The sequence below is a fragment of the Peromyscus eremicus genome, chromosome X, assembly GCF_949786415.1.
Source record: "Peromyscus eremicus chromosome X, PerEre_H2_v1, whole genome shotgun sequence".
NCBI classification, from domain to species: Eukaryota; Metazoa; Chordata; class Mammalia; order Rodentia; family Cricetidae; genus Peromyscus; species Peromyscus eremicus.
In genome coordinates, this window is record NC_081439.1 from 25,288,435 (window position 1) to 25,306,539 (window position 18,105).

At 40.3% G+C, this 18,105-nt stretch overlaps 1 protein-coding gene across 1 annotated transcript in view; it reads right to left on the reverse strand.

The window, feature by feature from the left end:
* The window catches only part of Ace2 (angiotensin converting enzyme 2), a 49,795-nt gene extending 35,390 nt beyond the window's left edge, over positions 1 to 14,405 (reverse strand). Inside the window, exons 1-2 of the mRNA XM_059250698.1 lie at positions 14,176 to 14,405; positions 2,009 to 2,167 (exon numbers count right to left, since the gene is read on the reverse strand). Coding sequence (XP_059106681.1) covers positions 2,009 to 2,167; positions 14,176 to 14,361 — 345 coding nt within the window. The 5' untranslated portion in view covers positions 14,362 to 14,405. The remainder of the gene's footprint in view (positions 1 to 2,008; positions 2,168 to 14,175) is intronic.
* Between the last annotated feature and the right edge of the window lie 3,700 nt (positions 14,406 to 18,105).

Below are 18,105 nucleotides of genomic sequence, written 5' to 3' on the forward strand. Positions count from 1 at the left end.
TCACTGTTACCAAAAAGTGATGTGGCAATATTAGTTAAGGAGTAGGGGAGGGGAGAATAAGGGAGACTTGTAACATGGAGATTTAGAAATGGCTTCATAGAGGAAGGGCCCTTAGAGTTGCTTGTTTCAGAAGTAGAAATTTGTCCGATAAAGGAAAGGAGAAGGCGGATCCTACAGTGTGAAAGGCAAGCCATTTTTAACAAGTGGTGAGGTGAGTAGAATTCCAGTGACAGTGCTCACTGAAGGGAATGGAGGCCATGACAATGGAGAGATAGTGAGATCCAGATCACAATCTATGCCACAATAAAGAATTGAAACTTAGATTAAAAAAATTAAAAAAAAAAGAATTGAAACTTTTCCCTGGAGGTACAGGGGAGTGGAGATACTGGGGAAAGCCCGCTGCTCAAGGGCATCAGTAGGTGTAGGTCAGCAAAAGGTTTATTTCCACTCTGAGATAAATACAGGAATGGAGGGAGTAAATGTCTATAAGCTTTTTGTAAAAATCAACAGACCTTTTATATCTAAGTATGAAACCAATGAACTTACCCACTTGTTGCTCTGTGGTGGGTTGGAAACACAGGAAGAAAGGAGAGAGAAATGAAAGACAAGGAGGGAAGCAAGGAGAGAGGGAGGACTGATTCTTCCACATAAATCATTTAAATGCTAGATTTCTCCTACCACCCTCATGTATTATTATTTTACTCTGATACAGACTCATTGTCTTGAGAACTTGAGATTAAACCCCCATGCTTAAAATTTCCACAAGATCCCATAGTCTAAGGCAATACATCTACCTTGGCACAAAATCCCTCATGGTCTCTTTCTCTGTCTGCTATTTCAATCTCCCCTCCTTCCTCTCCATGCATCCTGAACTCTCCTCTGTTCTCAAACAATTCAATCTCTTACTTGCACTTTAGTGGTTTCCTACCCTGGCTACACATTGTAATTAAAATGTGTAGCCAGGGTAGGAAAATGGCTCTTTTAAAATGAAAATGTCTAGCATGCACATAGACTATAGTAGCCTGTCTACTTTCAAATGGGCAAGATTTCTCATGGAGTCTTTGTTTAAAAAAATAGATGGAGAAACATGGACAAGACAAGATAAGGTAGATTAATAACTTAGTGGAATAATTAAATCCAAGGAATGTAGAATAATAAATATCAACTTGTAGAAACAAATACCATATGGCTTTATCTCTGTTCTTATCATGTACTTTTATTTTTATAAATGCCGATTAAGATATACATAGTTCCAGGGGACAAGCAACTGAGAAAGGAAACTTTGATGTGAAAGAGTTGAATGTTTTAGATAAAAATATTTCAATAGGCTATATCAGGGGTCTGCTGTGTGTTTTTATAAAGCTTTGTTGGAAGGCAGCCACATCCATTCATCTATGTATTATCTATGGCTGACTTCCTGCTCTGATGGCAGATCTGACTTGTTGTGACACAGACAATATGGTCTGCAAAACCTAAGATATTTATTTTATGTATCTTTACAGCTTGCTTTCAAGTTTGCTGGCCCCCGGACTGGGGGCATGGGATGAGAGATGGTATTTTAACAGGGTAAATACAAGCATTCTTGAAATCATCTCAGCATAAGATGTTTTTTAATGTGCCATTTTACAGCTATTTTGACACAAAAGACTTGGGGGCTTTATCAAGAGGCTGATATGAACTAACTAAGGCTTTTAGCAATAAGAACAAACAAAAAAGGAAAAGCGTTGCTCTAGTATACTCCTAGACTGCCTCAGTCAGTGCAGACCACAGTGTGCAAACTGTCATATTCCTGCTCACTTCTGTGCATATTAGAACCCAAGTGTCTTCTTTCACCCTCAAAAAGATTTTCATTTGGATCATAAATTTTATAGTCACCCTACCTAGGTACCAAGCTGGCATTACTATCTTTGCAGATAAAGGACTCATCCGTGTGGGCTGTAAATGTATATTACTTCTCACACATTTCAACTCTTGAGACTGGGACTACAATGTTCACAGACACACACACCTGTTTGTTCTTGTCTGCTGAGAGTGCTGAAGAGCCACTCTGCTGCAGGGCCTGCAGTTGACGCTTGATGATGAGATTTTGAATTTCTTGTAGTGAGTAATTTTTGGCAAGCTTAGACTGTTCTTCATAAAAGGCAGACCATTTGGCAGAAGCCTCATTCTGAAAAATAAATAAAATAAAGTTGAACAGAAGATATAGTCCAAAGAACATCTGGTGAAACATCTACTACTTCCTGCATGGCTTAGTCTCTTACTTTGCTGAGGGTCAAGGTTTAGGTTAAAAGTAATCAGGCCACTCTTGGGCCACTTTCTTTCTGGCCCATTGCCTAGTTTTCCCAAGGGTCCTGTCCCAAGAACTGGAAGTAAATTCTCACAGATAATTCACACTGTGAGGCCCTGGAACTTCTGGCCTTGGTGCTGTGACGTGGGTTAAGTTGGCTAAAGATTCAGGGATGAATGGTCTAAAAGCAGAACCTTGCAGATCTCAGAGTAGACAGACACAAGGGGAATACAGTCCCTTGTGACCACCGGAACCATGAGAAATGAGAAGCAGATCAAAGAGAGCTCCTGGGTGCCATGGTTTAGTGCACGAATTTGGGCCTTTCATTGTGATCTCAAAGCCAGGCAGTGGTGGCACACACCTTTAATCCCAGCACTTGGGAGGCAGAGGCAGGTGGATCTCTGTGAGTTCGAGGCCAGCCTGGGCTACAGAGTGAGTTCCAGGAAAGGCTCCAAAGCTATACAGAGAAACCTTGTCTCAAAAAACAAAAAAAAAAAAAATGTGATCTCAAAGGAAGGCTTCCTGGAGCAGGGCCACTTGGTAGGGTGACGATTTTCTAACAGCAACGAAAGTTAACAGATAGGTGAGGATTCTGGTACCCACCTGCCCCCCCATGCAGCCCCAGCTTGACAGTAAGCAAGATGGACTTCTTCTTTAGCACAGTCTTCTCTCAGTGCACAACTTCACTTCCACTTGCCAAAGGATAAAAGGAACAATTGCTTTCTCCGAGATATTGCTTTGGGCCACACAAAAGAGGTGGCATGTGGGCGCCACTTCTGGAGTCAGACACTTCTGGCTAGCTGTGTGATTTTGGATGAACAATCTTTCCTATCTGCAGTTCTCTTACATGATTAAACAATTTTAGCAATGTGATTGTGACTAAAGGATTCTCATAAGGATTATAGCAATGAACACATAATAAAGTGCTCACCAGAGTGTCCGACACATCCTAAGCATTTAATAAATGCTATTTCATTGTGTATAGAGAAAAAATGCTTGTTATTAGGTTGTTTAGAATTGTATCAGATGAGTGGGATATGTATCAGGATCGCTTTCTCAATGAAACACAAGCATATAATAACATATGCACCACAAATGAATCAATCAGTTTCTGTAATAAGAAGGTCAAAGTCAAACAGGGATCCAAATTTGATGAAGTGTTCATAGAGGAGATGAGACTTAAGTCATCTTGAAGCAGGTAGGAGTTGGATGGCTGTAGAATGCTTTGAAATACAATTTGCTTCCTTTTGAGCTTGTAAAAAATAACCTATGTGATGGAAAATCATTGTGCCACTATTTTTATCTACTAACCAAAAGACTAAGCAAGGTAGTGGAGCTGGCAATCAACCCAGCATTCTGTCGTAGAACCTATGGTAGACCAATCTGCGATGGCTTCCAGGATGCCTATCTGTTATTGGTCACACCCATGTATGATATCCTCTTCAATGAGAATAGACTTATAAGCAATCACATGGAACAAAAGTAGCAATATGTGCATATTTACATTATGTAAGACTGTCATTTTTATCTTGCTAGCAGGCCCTTTCCCTTGTGGACTGTAATGCAGCAAGATAACATGTTATGAACTATTCGATGGAAAGAACTTCATGGCAAGAAACTGAGGCTGATCATTGACTACCATCCTGCCATTATCCAAAAGCTTCAGTTCAGCAGAATGCAAAGATCTCAGTTAACCCTAGCCACACCTAGCTTGGCAGTGAAATTGGAGCCACACCTTCAGTGCATCCTGATGAGACCTAGAAATAGAAGAAGCATGCCTGGACTCCTGGCTCACAAAAACTGTAGAATAAGTGTGTGTGTGTGTGTGTGTGTGTGTGTGTGTGTGTTATACATTTTGAGACTTAAAAAGTACTTTAGCTCGACTTGCATTTTGCCTCCTGAACAATGCTCTTTCCCAAGTTATCCTTTTACATTTTATTTTACAGTTTATTCCATATCCTTCCCTTAAGGCTCCTGACAGCCTAGCTGTTACGCAGAGACTCAAAGCCAGTTCATATCCATCTATTCAATTGCTTAGACTGTGGCTGCTGGCTACATGCAAATTACGCACCTGACTGATGTATGAAGCAAAGCTTAGACAACAGCTTCTATAGCTCCTCATCTTCAAGGAGCAACCTCGGATGAAATAAATAGCTTTCCACACTCCCTCTGCGCAAAAGCAGACAAGAAACCACTAAAACAGCTAGGTTTTCTACAGATACCCCAAGGGGTTTGGGAACAAGACACATGTTTTTTTGTTTTGTTTTGTTTTGTTTTGTTTTGTTTTGTTTTGTTTTGTTTTGTTTTGGGGGGGAACAACCAGGGCACATTCACTCTCCAACTTCCATCTATAACTGTAGTAGATATTATATTTCTATCCCGTGAGACTTCCTTGCAATTACAAGGACTACAAGTATAAACTACTAAATTCTACTTTTAAACATACAAAAACATACTGTAACTACCTGTGAAAATTAAATCTGATGATTTCATTGCAGTTTGAAATGTCTGCATGTGAGCTTTTGTCTTAGGATGTAGGTCTAGTGGCCCCTACCCAAATTGTGTCACTTTTATTTAAGCAATAATTTTATCAAATCACATATATTTTCTTTTGTGTGACCCTAGATCGCTCTCTCTTTTTCTAGCTACCCCACCGTGTGTGTGTGTGTGTGTGTGTGTGTGTGTGTGTGTGTGTGTGTGTGTGTGTGAAAACTAGAAAGGAGACCATAGCAGGGGGAAAATCCATGTTAAGGGAGGTGAAAAGAAAAGAGGAAAGAGAAGAAGAGAGAGGATAGGACATAGAAGCAGAAGAAGGCCCTCTCGGATGAAGACAGAGATGAGCAAGAGAACAGAATAGGAAAGTGGAGACTGAATATGAGCAATGCATGCGTGAAAATGCTACAATGAATCCTCTTACATTATACGTTATCATTTAAAAATTAATTTAAAAGATAGTGAATTTAAAAAACCACCATATTCTGGAGTGAAGAAAAAGAATCTAGCTATCCATGTTATTAATATAATTGTATAGAATTAGTACTATATAAACTTCTTATTCCCTAGGCAAGTCTTTATGACCTATATTTGCTTCTTTTCAAAATTATAAATCAGGGCTTCATCCTTTAATCAGGGCTGATAAATTATAGCCCTTGGGCCAAGCTCAGGTATCACCTGTTCTTTCTTCAATAAAGTTTTATTGGTAAGCCACACATCCATTTATGCCATACTGTCTATGGCTGCTTCCTCTGCACAACTGCAGGGCTGGGTGCTTATAAAGAAACCATAAGACCTGCGAAGCCAAGAAGATACACTGCTTAACACTTTACTAAAAAGATCGTTGATCCCTGCTTTCAATGAAGAACTATCATAACTTTTAAGGCCTGTGAAGTATTTAATGTGCTAAACTATGCAGCTATCCCATTGAAAAACCGTGAACACACAGATGAGAACAGTTTTTTCTTGTGATAAGTTGCTGGAGATATAAAGCGCTGCTGTCTTACTTTTTCTTTTTCTAGAGCTCAACGAGGAGAAGTTAGACCATCAGCAACCTCTCAACACTACACCTGTGCAAGTTCTCTGATGACAAAAAGAAAGAAAGAAAGAAAGAAAGAAAGAAAGAAAGAAAGAAAGAAAGAAAGAAAGAAAGAAAGAAAGAAAAGAAGAGGAAAGAAAAGAAGAGACCTCCCAGGAAAGTTCTACCCTCAGGCCCCATATGCTGGTCTGATTTCCAGATGTGGTCCTCAAAGCTGCATCAAGCTCAGAAAACAGAGCTGCCTTGGTCACTTTTTAAACATACCCAGAGGCTTACAAAATGAAAAAGAAATGTATTCTATTCAATGGAGTAGGTAGCACAAGTTATATGATTCACTCCATTCTAGAACTCCAAAACCTTCCTATATTTTGTATGACATTTTAAGTTTTAAAACATTTTTTATTTATTTTTTGTTTTTGGTTGGGTTTTGCTGTTGTTTCATTTTGTTTTTTGAGACAGGGTTTCTCTGTGTAATAGCCCTAGCTGTCCTGAAACTTGCTTTGTAGATCAGCCTGGCCTCAAACTCACAGAGATTTTCCTGCTTCTGCCTCCTGAGTGTTGGGATTAAAGGCGTGTGCCACCATGCCTAGCTTAATTTTTGACTTTTATCTTCTGAATTCCAGTTTACTTGTATCACAGTGATGTTTCCCCACTCTTCTTCTCACATACGGGTATTATACGTGTCATGAAGCATGGTGTGGAACCATTAGAGACAGGGATTAAGTTCATTATTTCCTTGGATAGAGACTAACAGCTTATTTAGCATTATCAGGCTCTGAGTTCCCCTGAAGACAGGAGTAGGAAACAGAAATGGGTATACCAGAGCCTCTACAGGACCCAACAGAAAAGCTGAAGGGCCCTAGAGATCACCAAGAGAATAAGCATTGGCCTCTTACTCTCTCTAAAGAACTTCTGATTACAACAAGAACAACAACAAAAACAAGAAATAGTTGCAAGGCAATCTTCAAAACCCTCTTCAGGGACATGGACAGGAGTAGTAAGGGGGAGTTGCTATAGTTACTGCTAAATTCTGGAATCCTCTTGCTCTCTCTAGGATTAAAATGATTCAGAGACATGCCATGCTGCTGCGGAGCTACTGATCTTGTTATTAAAAATCAAGCATACCCATTTTGAGATCGTTATTAAGAGGCCCCAATTTCACCCTAAAACATGGGATCTTTGTGTGCAGGAAGGTCAGGATTGAGTTGAATTAACTAATAAAAGGGAGTTTTAAGGGCTGAGAAGATGGCTTAGCAAACATCAGGACCTGACTTTAATTTCCAGAACCCATGTTAAAGAGCCAGGCGTAGGCTGGGCAGTGATGATGGTGCATGCCTTTAATCCCAGCACCCGGGAGGCAGAGGCAGGTGGATCTCTGGTCTACAAAGCAAGTTCCAGGAAAGCCAGAGCTACACAGAGAAACCCTATCTCAAAACAAAACAAAAAGCCAGGGATAGTGGCACTCATCTGTAATTGCAGCAACTAGTCTAATCAAATGGTACACTTGGGAGGCAGAGGCAGGTGGGTCTTTGTGAGTTAAAGGCCAGCCTGATCTAAAGAGTGAGTTCGAGGACAACCAGGGCTACACAGAGAAACCCTGTCACGAAAAAACAAACAAACAAAAAAAAAAACTAACAAAAAGACCCTGTCTCAAAAATAAAGTGGATAATTCCAGGGAATGACACCCACAGCTAACCTCTGGTGATATACACGAATGTGCGCGCGCGCGCGCGCGCAGCGCGCGCACACACACACACACACACACACACACACTCCTACTCACACCTGTGCCCTTAAGGAAGATTTACAAAGAATCTTATTTCAAAAGTCAAACCACTGTAAAATACAAAGAAAGTGTAATGCCAAAAAATGTAGTGGCATTTTACTGAGAAGTTAATTACACTCTGGCTGCTGGATACTCAGTCTGCATTTCCTGTAAAGATTTGTTGTGCAGCATATTACAAGAGTTTGTAATTCATTTTCATCAAATTTCTGAACTACCTGCAAACCTCTTTTGTTTCTCAAACAAAAGCTTTTTTATATTAACTTCTGTACTAACCTATTAGTGCAGAGGCATGGATACAAATAGAAAATCCATCTTTCCTGGGAAACATTTCCAGTTACCCAGACAGTGATGAAGTTTTCAGCTAGATATGTTAAGTGATAGTGACCTGAATGTAGCTAAAATATGTGTGTCATGCTATGTCAATTAATTATTGTCCTAGTTAGGTTTTTTTTTATTAACTTGATAGACACTAGGGTCATTTAGGAAGAAGGAACATCAACTGGGTAAATGACTCCATTAGACTGGCCTATAGGCATGTCTGTGGAGCATTTTCTGGATTAATGATTGATGTGGAAGGGCCCAGCCCCAATGTGGGTGGTGCTTTCCATACCTGGGTAGGTGGTCCTGGAGTGTGTACAAACTTAGGAAGTCACCAGGAGCAAGCCAGTAAGCAGAATTCCTCCATGGCTTCTGCTGTGGTTCCAGTCTCCAGGTTCCTGCCCTGAGTTCCTCTGCCCTGACTTCCCTCAGTGATGGACTGTTCCCTGGACAAGTGTGATGAAGTAAATCCTTTCCTCCCCAAGTTGCTTTTGGTCAATATTTTATCATAGCTGCAAGAGAAACCCTAACTAAGACACTTATAGAACCAGCTTGGTTATTCTCCTATGACTTCTCTTGGAACTATGTATGTTTTCTTACCAGTATTCATCCAAATCCATTGGGGAATAGGGTGATCATTGCTTTTATTTCTTGGCCAGAAATGACATAATCTTAAAAGTCCCATAAGAAGACCAGATTATGGATGGAGTTAGCTATACACACCATAATAGCAGAAAAAAGTGGGGAGCTTTAGAAGCCTGTTTTGAGTCAAACTTTTTCCTTATCCCTGTTTTCTGGTTCTGGCCTCACTCTAGGTAGGTAGCTCTTAGGGCATCATATGGATAAAGTTTTCAGCCTTCTTTTATTTTCAGGCATCTCTCACAACGTTCTCTATGTAACACCATACTATGCCAGATCTGTAGGTTGGCAATCCTGACTCCTGAAAGGTGCCTCAGGAGTCAATATGAAAGTAGCAGATGGCTCTCAGTAACATTACCATGATAGGACATGAACACACAAATGTCCTACGGTCTAATTTCCTGTTCTGTATCAATTACCTGTTGCAATAATAATACTATCTAAGAAAGAACAAAAAGGCCTCAATAGCATAACTGTTTATTGTTTATGTGCTTAAAATAACTCAGAGTTGGCAGACACCTCTGCTGATCTTGGCTGGATTTGCATGCAACTCTGGAAGCTGGCTTCTGCTTGGGCAACTACTTAATAGTTGGCTAGTCTAAACAGGTTCTCTTGGCAACGACAAAGGTGTGAAGGACAAGCCTCATTGTTCAAGCCCATTAAGCCACTGTTGTTGTCAGGCCTGCTTAACACAAATCGAGACAAATGATGAAGGACACACTCACAGAACCTGCAGTGGGGTGACACTGCAAAGTGACATGACCTTAGACATTATTACAGGAAAGGATGAAGACGTGTGTCCATCAGTGCAATTGACCATACTTCCTTAACCCAAGGTGGAGCGGCAAGCCACACATTTGCTTAAATGCTGTGAAAGCCTATTTCGAGTTTTCGATGTCTCCCACTTTTTCGATTAAAGTTTCACAGGTCTTATCAGCTTCACCACCTGTGGTGTAAACAGTGCTTCCCTCTATTTACTCTGAATTTATCTCGGTTGGGCTTCCAGCTGAATTGCCTTTCAGGAAGAAAAAGATTGGGCCCATACAATTGGCAACACTCTGTCCTTTGTTGGTCCAGGTCACACTTTTCCTTCAGTGAGGTTTCCTGCAGCTCCCAGCCCTCTTTGACCCCTTTTTTAACCCATTCTGACTATTTCTGGGGAAGGGCAAGGCTCCTATCTTCTCCCTTCCTTCCTTCCTTTTTCTTTACATCTGAACACCAGCATTACATTTTTAAAGGCTTGGGAAATGTTGTCTCTTACTTTCAGAACCATTTGAACAATGTTAATCATTGTGGTCATGCAAATGTATTTAGTTAATGTCTTCAGGAGATAATCTAAAATGACTTTTAGGTCCTTTTCTGACCTGAAACTATTTCTTACGGTTCACCAGCTCCCTGTAACAGCCAACTTACACACAACTTGGATTTTCCAGACCAGTTCCAATTCATGTAATTCCATAATATATGACAACTTTTGGTGGTAAATGTTTTTGTTATAGTTAGGATTACTCTTATCAAATACTTGCTTATGCATTAGTGAACTTATAAAAACCTTCTTTGGGCATTTTATAAATATTTATTTTATGAGAGAACATTTTTCAGAACTTGCAAAGCCTCCCTGAAGCAATAAATGCACCACACTAAGATCAGAAGAACCTAATGACCTCAAAGCTATCGGTGGTCATTTCAAGTATTTTCCTGGTTTTCTGTAAAAAAACCAGTTCCTGCTAAGCAAATGTTAAACTCTGGGAATTTCTGAACTATTTATTTTCTCTGTCCAAGAAGTACATTTTCCATTAACCACCCCCCAAGATAAACTAGATCATCAGATAGTCTCATTAAAGCAAACTCACAGTTCCTAACTCTGCAAGTCAGTGCATATTGAAGTACAAGTGTTGATCTATAATAAAACAGAGAAAAGTCTGTAGTGTGCAAATTTATGGGAACACATTCTCCCCTTTGCCCAGGAAAGGCTTGCTGTGCAAATACACAGACAGGGGTTGATATTTCTTAATTCTTGACCCGGAATTCTCCACTGACAAGGCCAAGAAGCAGGCAAAGGAAGGAACACGATGGCTTTTTCCCAGAACCTAGTTCCCAGCAGTTGTTCTGTGAATCTCAGAAGAGCCTCAGGAATGAAAGGATCTAGCTTCCTTCAAATTTGACCTTTCCGGGGCACTCTTTATTCAAAACCACCTGAGCATGTAACTAGTGCTGAGTACCTGCCTGGCATGCACAAGGCTCTGGGTTACACTTCCATACCACACACCAAAAAATCTAATCAAACCTGCACACTTGATATACCAGTGACACAGTGGACTTTTCAAAACACAAAGCCACTGAATAATACTTTTTACTGAAGATCAAACTAAATGCCAGGTACAGTATCAAATTACACACAAACACACACACTGCATACTTTCCAAATTCAGCATTCTCTTATAGTATATACTACATTATTAATACTGCAATCATAATTTTATTCAGTTTACATCTGAGTCGAATGGGTCTGAAGGAAGTTAACACACTTACTCAACTAGATGGGAACAAATACAGAGACCCACAGCCAGATATTATGCACAGAGTGAGAGACCTTGGAACACTCAGTTCTAAAAGGGAAGTTTCCATCAAATCCCTCCCCTCAGAGATCAGGGAACCCTGAGGAAGAGGGGGCAGAAGGAGTGTAAGAGCCAGAGGGGATGGACACACCAAGCAAACAAGGCTCTCTGAATCCACAGGATCAACACACATACGAACTCATAGAAACTGAGGCAGCATGCACAGGACCTGCACGGGTCTGCACCAGATGGGTCCTAGAGCTGAAAAATGCACAGGTGCCCCCACCCTTAACCCAGAAGCAGTCTCCAGTTGATAACCACTTGCAAATGAAATTTTCATCTTCTCCGGGGAGTCTCACCGGGAAACAAACTACTCTTCGGGGTAGTCTGCATGCCCAGTAGTAGATGGCCAACAGAAAACAAACTCAACAGCGTCTTTGGAGGTTCCTCGTCTCATAATGTTGTGTCAGGGCTCTTCCTTTTTTGTTTTGTTTTGTTTGTTTGATTTTATTTTTATTTTATTTTATATATTCTCTGTCTCTGTCTCTGACCTCTCTCTCTCTCTCTCTCTCTCTCTCTCTCTCTCTCTCTCTCTCTCTCTCTCTCTCTCTCTCTCTCGTCCTTTGTGTATATATTACAGCTTCCAGTTTAGTGTTTTTATGGGATTCCTGAGTGTGAAAACAAGTGGGTCTCTGTATCTATATCTGTTTCTTGTGCATTTTCTTGGGCTCTTTTCCTTCTGTTCGTTTCATCCTAATCTGATATATTAGCTTTTGTTTTATTTTATCATATTTCATTTTATTATTATCTTTTAGAAGCCTATTTGGTTTCTAATGAGAGACAGAAAGGGAATGGATCTGGATAGGAGGGGAAATGGAGAGGAACTGAGAGGAGTGGGGGGGACTGTAATCAGGATATAGTATGTGAGGGGAAAGGATCTATTTTCAATAAGACACTTAATCAAGACCTTCAGCATGGAAGATTCAAAGGAGGAACTGAATGAAGGCCGTGTGGCCCGACTTCATGCTTACCATGTTATGGTCACACTCCGTGTACACTCATTGCCCCTTATAGCACAGTATATCTCAGCAACCTCATCTTAGAACTCCAGGAACACCTGCCCACTGCCTGGCATATAAGAGAATCTCAACACATGAACCTAGGAGAGAATAGGCAGCTGGACCATTTCCCTCCCCCACAATTGCCTCCCTTTGCAGGTAAAGCACACCAGTTCACCTGAGGACTTTGATGCACCCTTCACCACTTTCTAGCAAAGGGGTTATGGCATCCCTTCTCATTTTTCTTTCATTTAAATGTTCTTTTTGTCCTTTAAAGGGCACGCAATTTTCTCCAGTTTAAAACATCTGATGATTTATACTCTTCCATTTCTAGTTTTTGCTCTCTAATCAACCTGTAGAATTAAACATGATAACACCCTTTTTTGCACTGTGCCACTGAGCCAAACCCCAACAACATAATAATCTCAGAGACGGTTTCAGCAAATATCACTACATCTCAGCCTGCATATGTAGGCCCTCAAAAGAACTATTATGTATGTCTTCAAAGACCCTAACTCCCTCTTACACTAATAACAGCCCACCAGCATCAAGCATTCTTCTGGGGTTTTTGTATACCTGATGAAGCAAATATGAGTACTATTTATTTTTTTCACAGGTGAATAAATTAAGACTTGGGCGGGAAAGATGGCTCAGTGGTTAAGAGTGTGTACTTTCCTTGCAGAGAATGCAAATTTGGTTCCCAGTATCTATGCTTGGTGGCATAATTTCAGCTCCTGGGGTATCCAATATCTCTAACCTCTGTGGGCACCTGCACCTACATGCATGCTTTTAAAATAATAAAAAATAAATCTTAACATAAAAAGTAACTAAGAGCCAGACTGTCTAATTAAGTAACTCAAATCCACCCAACTAAAAAGTGATGGGGCCAGGATTTGGAGGTCAGTAGTCTAGCTCAAGGCTAGCTAGCTTTCAAGCATGATGTTTCACCATGAACCATTCAGCTGAGAATATCTACAGTACACTTTGGTCACCTCCAACAAAACTCAAATAAAAATTGAGAAAAAAGTTACACTAAAGAGAATGTAGGTAAGACCAAAATGTGAGATAAAAGCAACTCATTTAGCAACATTAAATTGTCCAAAAACTCCTTGATTTTCTTGAACTTTGGAAAAATAGAAAAAAATTCTTAGGATTTCAAAGGAGGCAGAAATTCTCAGGTTCACTCTGTCCTATGAATGGCAGTAATTTAAATACACAACACCCAGAGCATTTGAAGAAATGAGGCTTCTAAGCTACAGTTTTGAAGGAAAGCATTGCTGGGGGGTGGGCGGCGGGGGAGACACGAAAGTCTTCTCTTAACTAGTTGCTCAGTTTTCCACCACTTAAATATACTTAAAAGGCACTTCAGGATCCGTGAGAAAAAAATAATTCCAAGTTCTTGTACTTGTCAAGCAAAATCTGCTGCTTTCCCAGAGTAGGCTGAGAGTTTTCAGGACTGGTTTAATTATAGCTTTTCTTCTGTGACCTTTGGAAATTCCTCAGCACTCTGTAACAATGAAAGAAGGAATTCCCAAGTCCAGTTTCACCTAAGCCATGGTTACCTTAATTACTGAGCTGCTGCCTTCAGTAAAGCTTCACTTGCATTTCTCAGTTAATATGTCATTTGTAGCCCTCAGATAGTCCTGTTGGCATTCTGGGCTAAAGAAAATTATTGACTCACTAACTTACAACATTTCCATGAACGCTTTGCATGCCAAGTATAATCAGAATAGTGATGGTAACTTTATCAAACATTTTTCACTCGTCTCTGGAATCGCCTCTGGAATCTGGGCAGAGAGTTCATTCATAACAATTTTCCAAATGAATTCCAAGGTCAATTGAATTTAGTCGTCTGGAATACTAGGATCAGAGCTACAGAAGCAATCATTTAACCTCCCACTTCAGAGATTTCTATGATTTACCTATCTAGTTTTATAGGCTGTCATTCTAGTCTTTAATAAACAATCAATACCCCCTAGGCAGCCTCAAGAACTTACCATCTTTTGGACATTCTCCTCAGTAATATTGGTGTTATAATTCCAAGAAGCAAGTGCACTTTGATAAGACAGGTCTTCAGCTTCCTGGTTAAACTTGTCTAAAAATGTCTTGGCCTGTTCCTCGATGATGGACTGAGCAGTAGTTACAGCAACAAGGCTGAGAAGGAGCCAGGAGGAGCTTGACATCTTTCCCCGTGCACCAAGATCCCATCCACTGAGCAACTTTCCCTAGAGTAAAATCTCTTCATGAGTTTTTCTCTCTCATCAGCCTTTGAACTTGGGTTGGGCACTGAGAAGGGAAGACAAAAAAAAAAAAGGCAGAAGAAACAGAAGAGAACAGTAAACAAGCTGCCGAACCAATATGAAGTTAATCCTGGAGAGGACAGATATGTAAACAGAATTTTTAGGATGATTTTTTCTAAGTAAACTAAATAAAGACATGTTATTCATTAATCCTAGAAAACCTTAGCTCTGCTAACATTTTATGGCCAAATCAAAACTTGGACATTCAGTTAATATGTTCCTTAAAAGCTGTTAAAGATACACTGTGGGTTGCTATGATTTGACAGTAACAGAAAAGGGGCTAGAATTAGAAACCATGGGAGATATATTAGAACTTATATCTGTTCCTGACAATTCTATCAGTAAGTTATCCAGCCTTTCTCTGTTTTTGTTTTCCTTCGTTTGTTTTTTGAGACAGAGTTTTTCTGTGTAGCTCTGGCTGTCCTGGAACTCACTCTGTAGACAGGCTGGCCTGTCTCTGCCTCCCGAGTACTGGGATTAAAGGCATGTGCCACCACTACCCAACCCCATTCTTTCCTTTAATTTCAAGAGAATGCTCACAAAAATTTACTCCTTTGCTTAACAGTTTCCTTTCCAAATAAGCAACTTCGCCTTTATCTTTGAGCTTCGGTTAAAAAAATTCATTTCTCATGCCTTTAATCCCAGCACTCGGGAGGCAGAGCCAGGTGGATCTCTGTGAGTTCGAGGCCAGCCTGGGCTACCAAGTGAGTTCCAGAAAAGGCGCAAAGCTACACAGAGAAACCCTGTCTGGAAAAACAAAAACAAAAACAAAAACAAAAAAAAAACAACAACAACAACAAAAATTCATTTCTCTCCCCATTTACAAAATTTTAAGACTATTCTCCACTATATAGGTTTACTCCTCCCAGTGTGGCTTTGGCCAAGTTTCAAGCTGTATTTTCTATTTCTCAGGAAACATGTTAGATTCTAGTTCTATGGCTGACTTCATCATATGCCTCTTTCTCTTTGGCTTACCTGCTTAAAACTTAGCTGAAATCCCAAGGAAGTAAAAATGACTCCACATTATGAAATCCAAAGCATATCCATGTCAAGTCCTGGGCATCCATAGGCATGGAATCATAGCAGTGTGAACACCAAAGAGAATGTTCAGCAGCTGGCTCCGTGTCCTCATTCCCAGGGTGGAAGCATGGCATAGATAAAAGAGAGGAGCCACTTTAAATGGCAGGCCTCATAGGCCTGCTTGATTGTGATTATGAAACCTTCACGCAGAGAAAACATTTCTCCACCCAGAAAAACAAGTCTTCCAGGTTTATATGGAATGGTAATAACCAAGCCTGAAAAATAATTCCACTACTTTACTTTATTCCAAACTTGGGCAGACAATTGTAGAATGGGGGGGGGGGGAGCAGTAACTGTTCAAAGTGCTTTGTGTTAACAACATTTTATTTAAGCATCACAACATACCTGTGGGCAAATATTTACATTGCCATTTTATGGACTGTGAAAATGAGCTTAAGTAGCTAAACCTCACGAAGTTAATAAGAGGTGGAACTGGGCCATGAATCCAGGCTGTCTGGCTCTAGAGCACCGGCTCCGAGCTAAATTGTATGCTATAGTCTGGGCAGGAATGGAGCCATACACAGCCAAAGGAGAAGTACTTAGGGAAGATGGTGGCTTTGGTCTCACTATATCAAATGTGAATCAAGATAAAGCAGGTGGCAATCTTAAATAACGAAAACATTCCAAGCAAATGACACGAGGGAAAATTGGTGCAGACACGGCACCAAGGGTCTTCCATACACAAGGAATCTGAAATCTGCTGGCTTCTCACAGGCTTAAGGAGACAAGCAGACAAGACAATGGGGAGCAGCATGCGAGTCTCTGAACAAGAACATTGCATGAGAGAAAAGCTGAAAGGAACCTCTTTTCAGATGACCTACGGAATGAAATATTTGGAGTTAGGAGGGAAAATAGAGTATAGTCCAAATTCAGTTTACTGAGACACGAAACAAGATCCACGCAATCGAATTAGAATGTAGAAAGCAAGATATAAAATCCAAGCTAAAAGTAGATGGACAAGAAGACCAAGAAACTCTGAGCATCAAGGTAATTGGTGTATAGTGATATATAGTGATGCTTTACAAGAACTGGCTTATGATGGCCAACAGCAAGTACTCACTGAACTGCTGAGATTTTGGTTCACTCTTCATTGAGAAGATAACGGTGCTCTGTTACCTAGAAGTATTGCCTCTGAGCCCACTCTGAGAAATAGAAAGAATCCTCTAGAGGTGGAGGGCATGTGGTCCAGGAAAACAACTGGCCTCGAGGAACATACTATCTTTAAGGAAAGAGAGCCAGAAGAGGGATGAGATGACTAGACACACAAGAAAGCTACTCTAACTTTGAAAAACATTGGAGTTGGGGGTGTGTCTGATTAAAGGCAGAGAGAAGAATTTGACCTTGACGCTTGACAAAATTGTAAAATAAATTTTTATTATGTGACCAATAAGCACTTGGAAAATGTCTATCTGGTCCTTAAGGAATTTTCTAAGAAGAAGTCAGATGCTGCCTCCCTTATTTCCCCACTAATGAAAGAATACGATTTTTTTCCCTATAGGAAGAATCCCAAAGACATAATATAGCTTTCATTTCAATAAAGAATTTAGCAAAAGGTTAAGTTCACTGACTAAACCCAAATGTTCCTGAAACAACTACATAGTACAGGATTAGGCAGTCCACTGATGTCATGACCAACAGGAATCTTCATTCAGCTGGTATTTTATTGACTACCTATTATGGGCTCTGTAGTCTAGATATTATATATATGCACTAATGCATAAGGCAGTAATGATTCCCACAGGTAGTGTATTATATGATGTTAGGGTATAGGGCATAATTGAGTCATTTGTGATAAATACTATGATTTGCATTAATCGGGAAATTGGAGAAAGGAAAGAGAATGATGAAGCAGGAAGAGAGATCGTTTAAAAAATAAATAAATAAATAAGTGTCTCTGAAAAAGTGTCATCTGGGCAGAGATCTGAAAAGATGTGAAGGATGTGTGAAAGGCATCTGGGAGAAGACTTTTCCAGAGGGAGGTAGTAGCCATGCACAAAGGGTGTAGGCAGATCTCAAGAACATCAGAGGCCTATGTGACTAGCTATGAAGCTGAGGAGAAAGCCTTGTTCGTACCCCAGGGGGGCCTGAAAGAAAATTCCACCTGCGGTTTTTAGCCTGAGGATGCAGGAGGACAATGGAAGTCTTCAGGTGGAGAAGTTACATGACAAAAGTTATTACACTCTCTGGCTGCTACTTAGCGAACATACCGTGGAGGTAGAGTTGCATGGCTTTAGGCCATTAATATACTAGTACCCTGTACGTAATTTCTTTACTGAAAAGCTGGTAGTTTCATGGAGATGTTGCATTTTATGAATTTATACATGAGTAGTAATAAAAGCTACTCACAATGAAAGGGGCAGTGTGGTAACTGGGAAATTTCTGCGCTGAAAGATTTAAGCAAACTGTCAGTCTTTCAGGGACCTTCCTTGCATCAGTGGTTGGCTGAGAGCTGGATTCCAGGGTCCGTTTGGACTGTAGGATCCCGATTCGTTGATGTTTACCAGCCTGTGTTAAAACAGGAGGGAAGAACCCATATGTGGAAGAAGC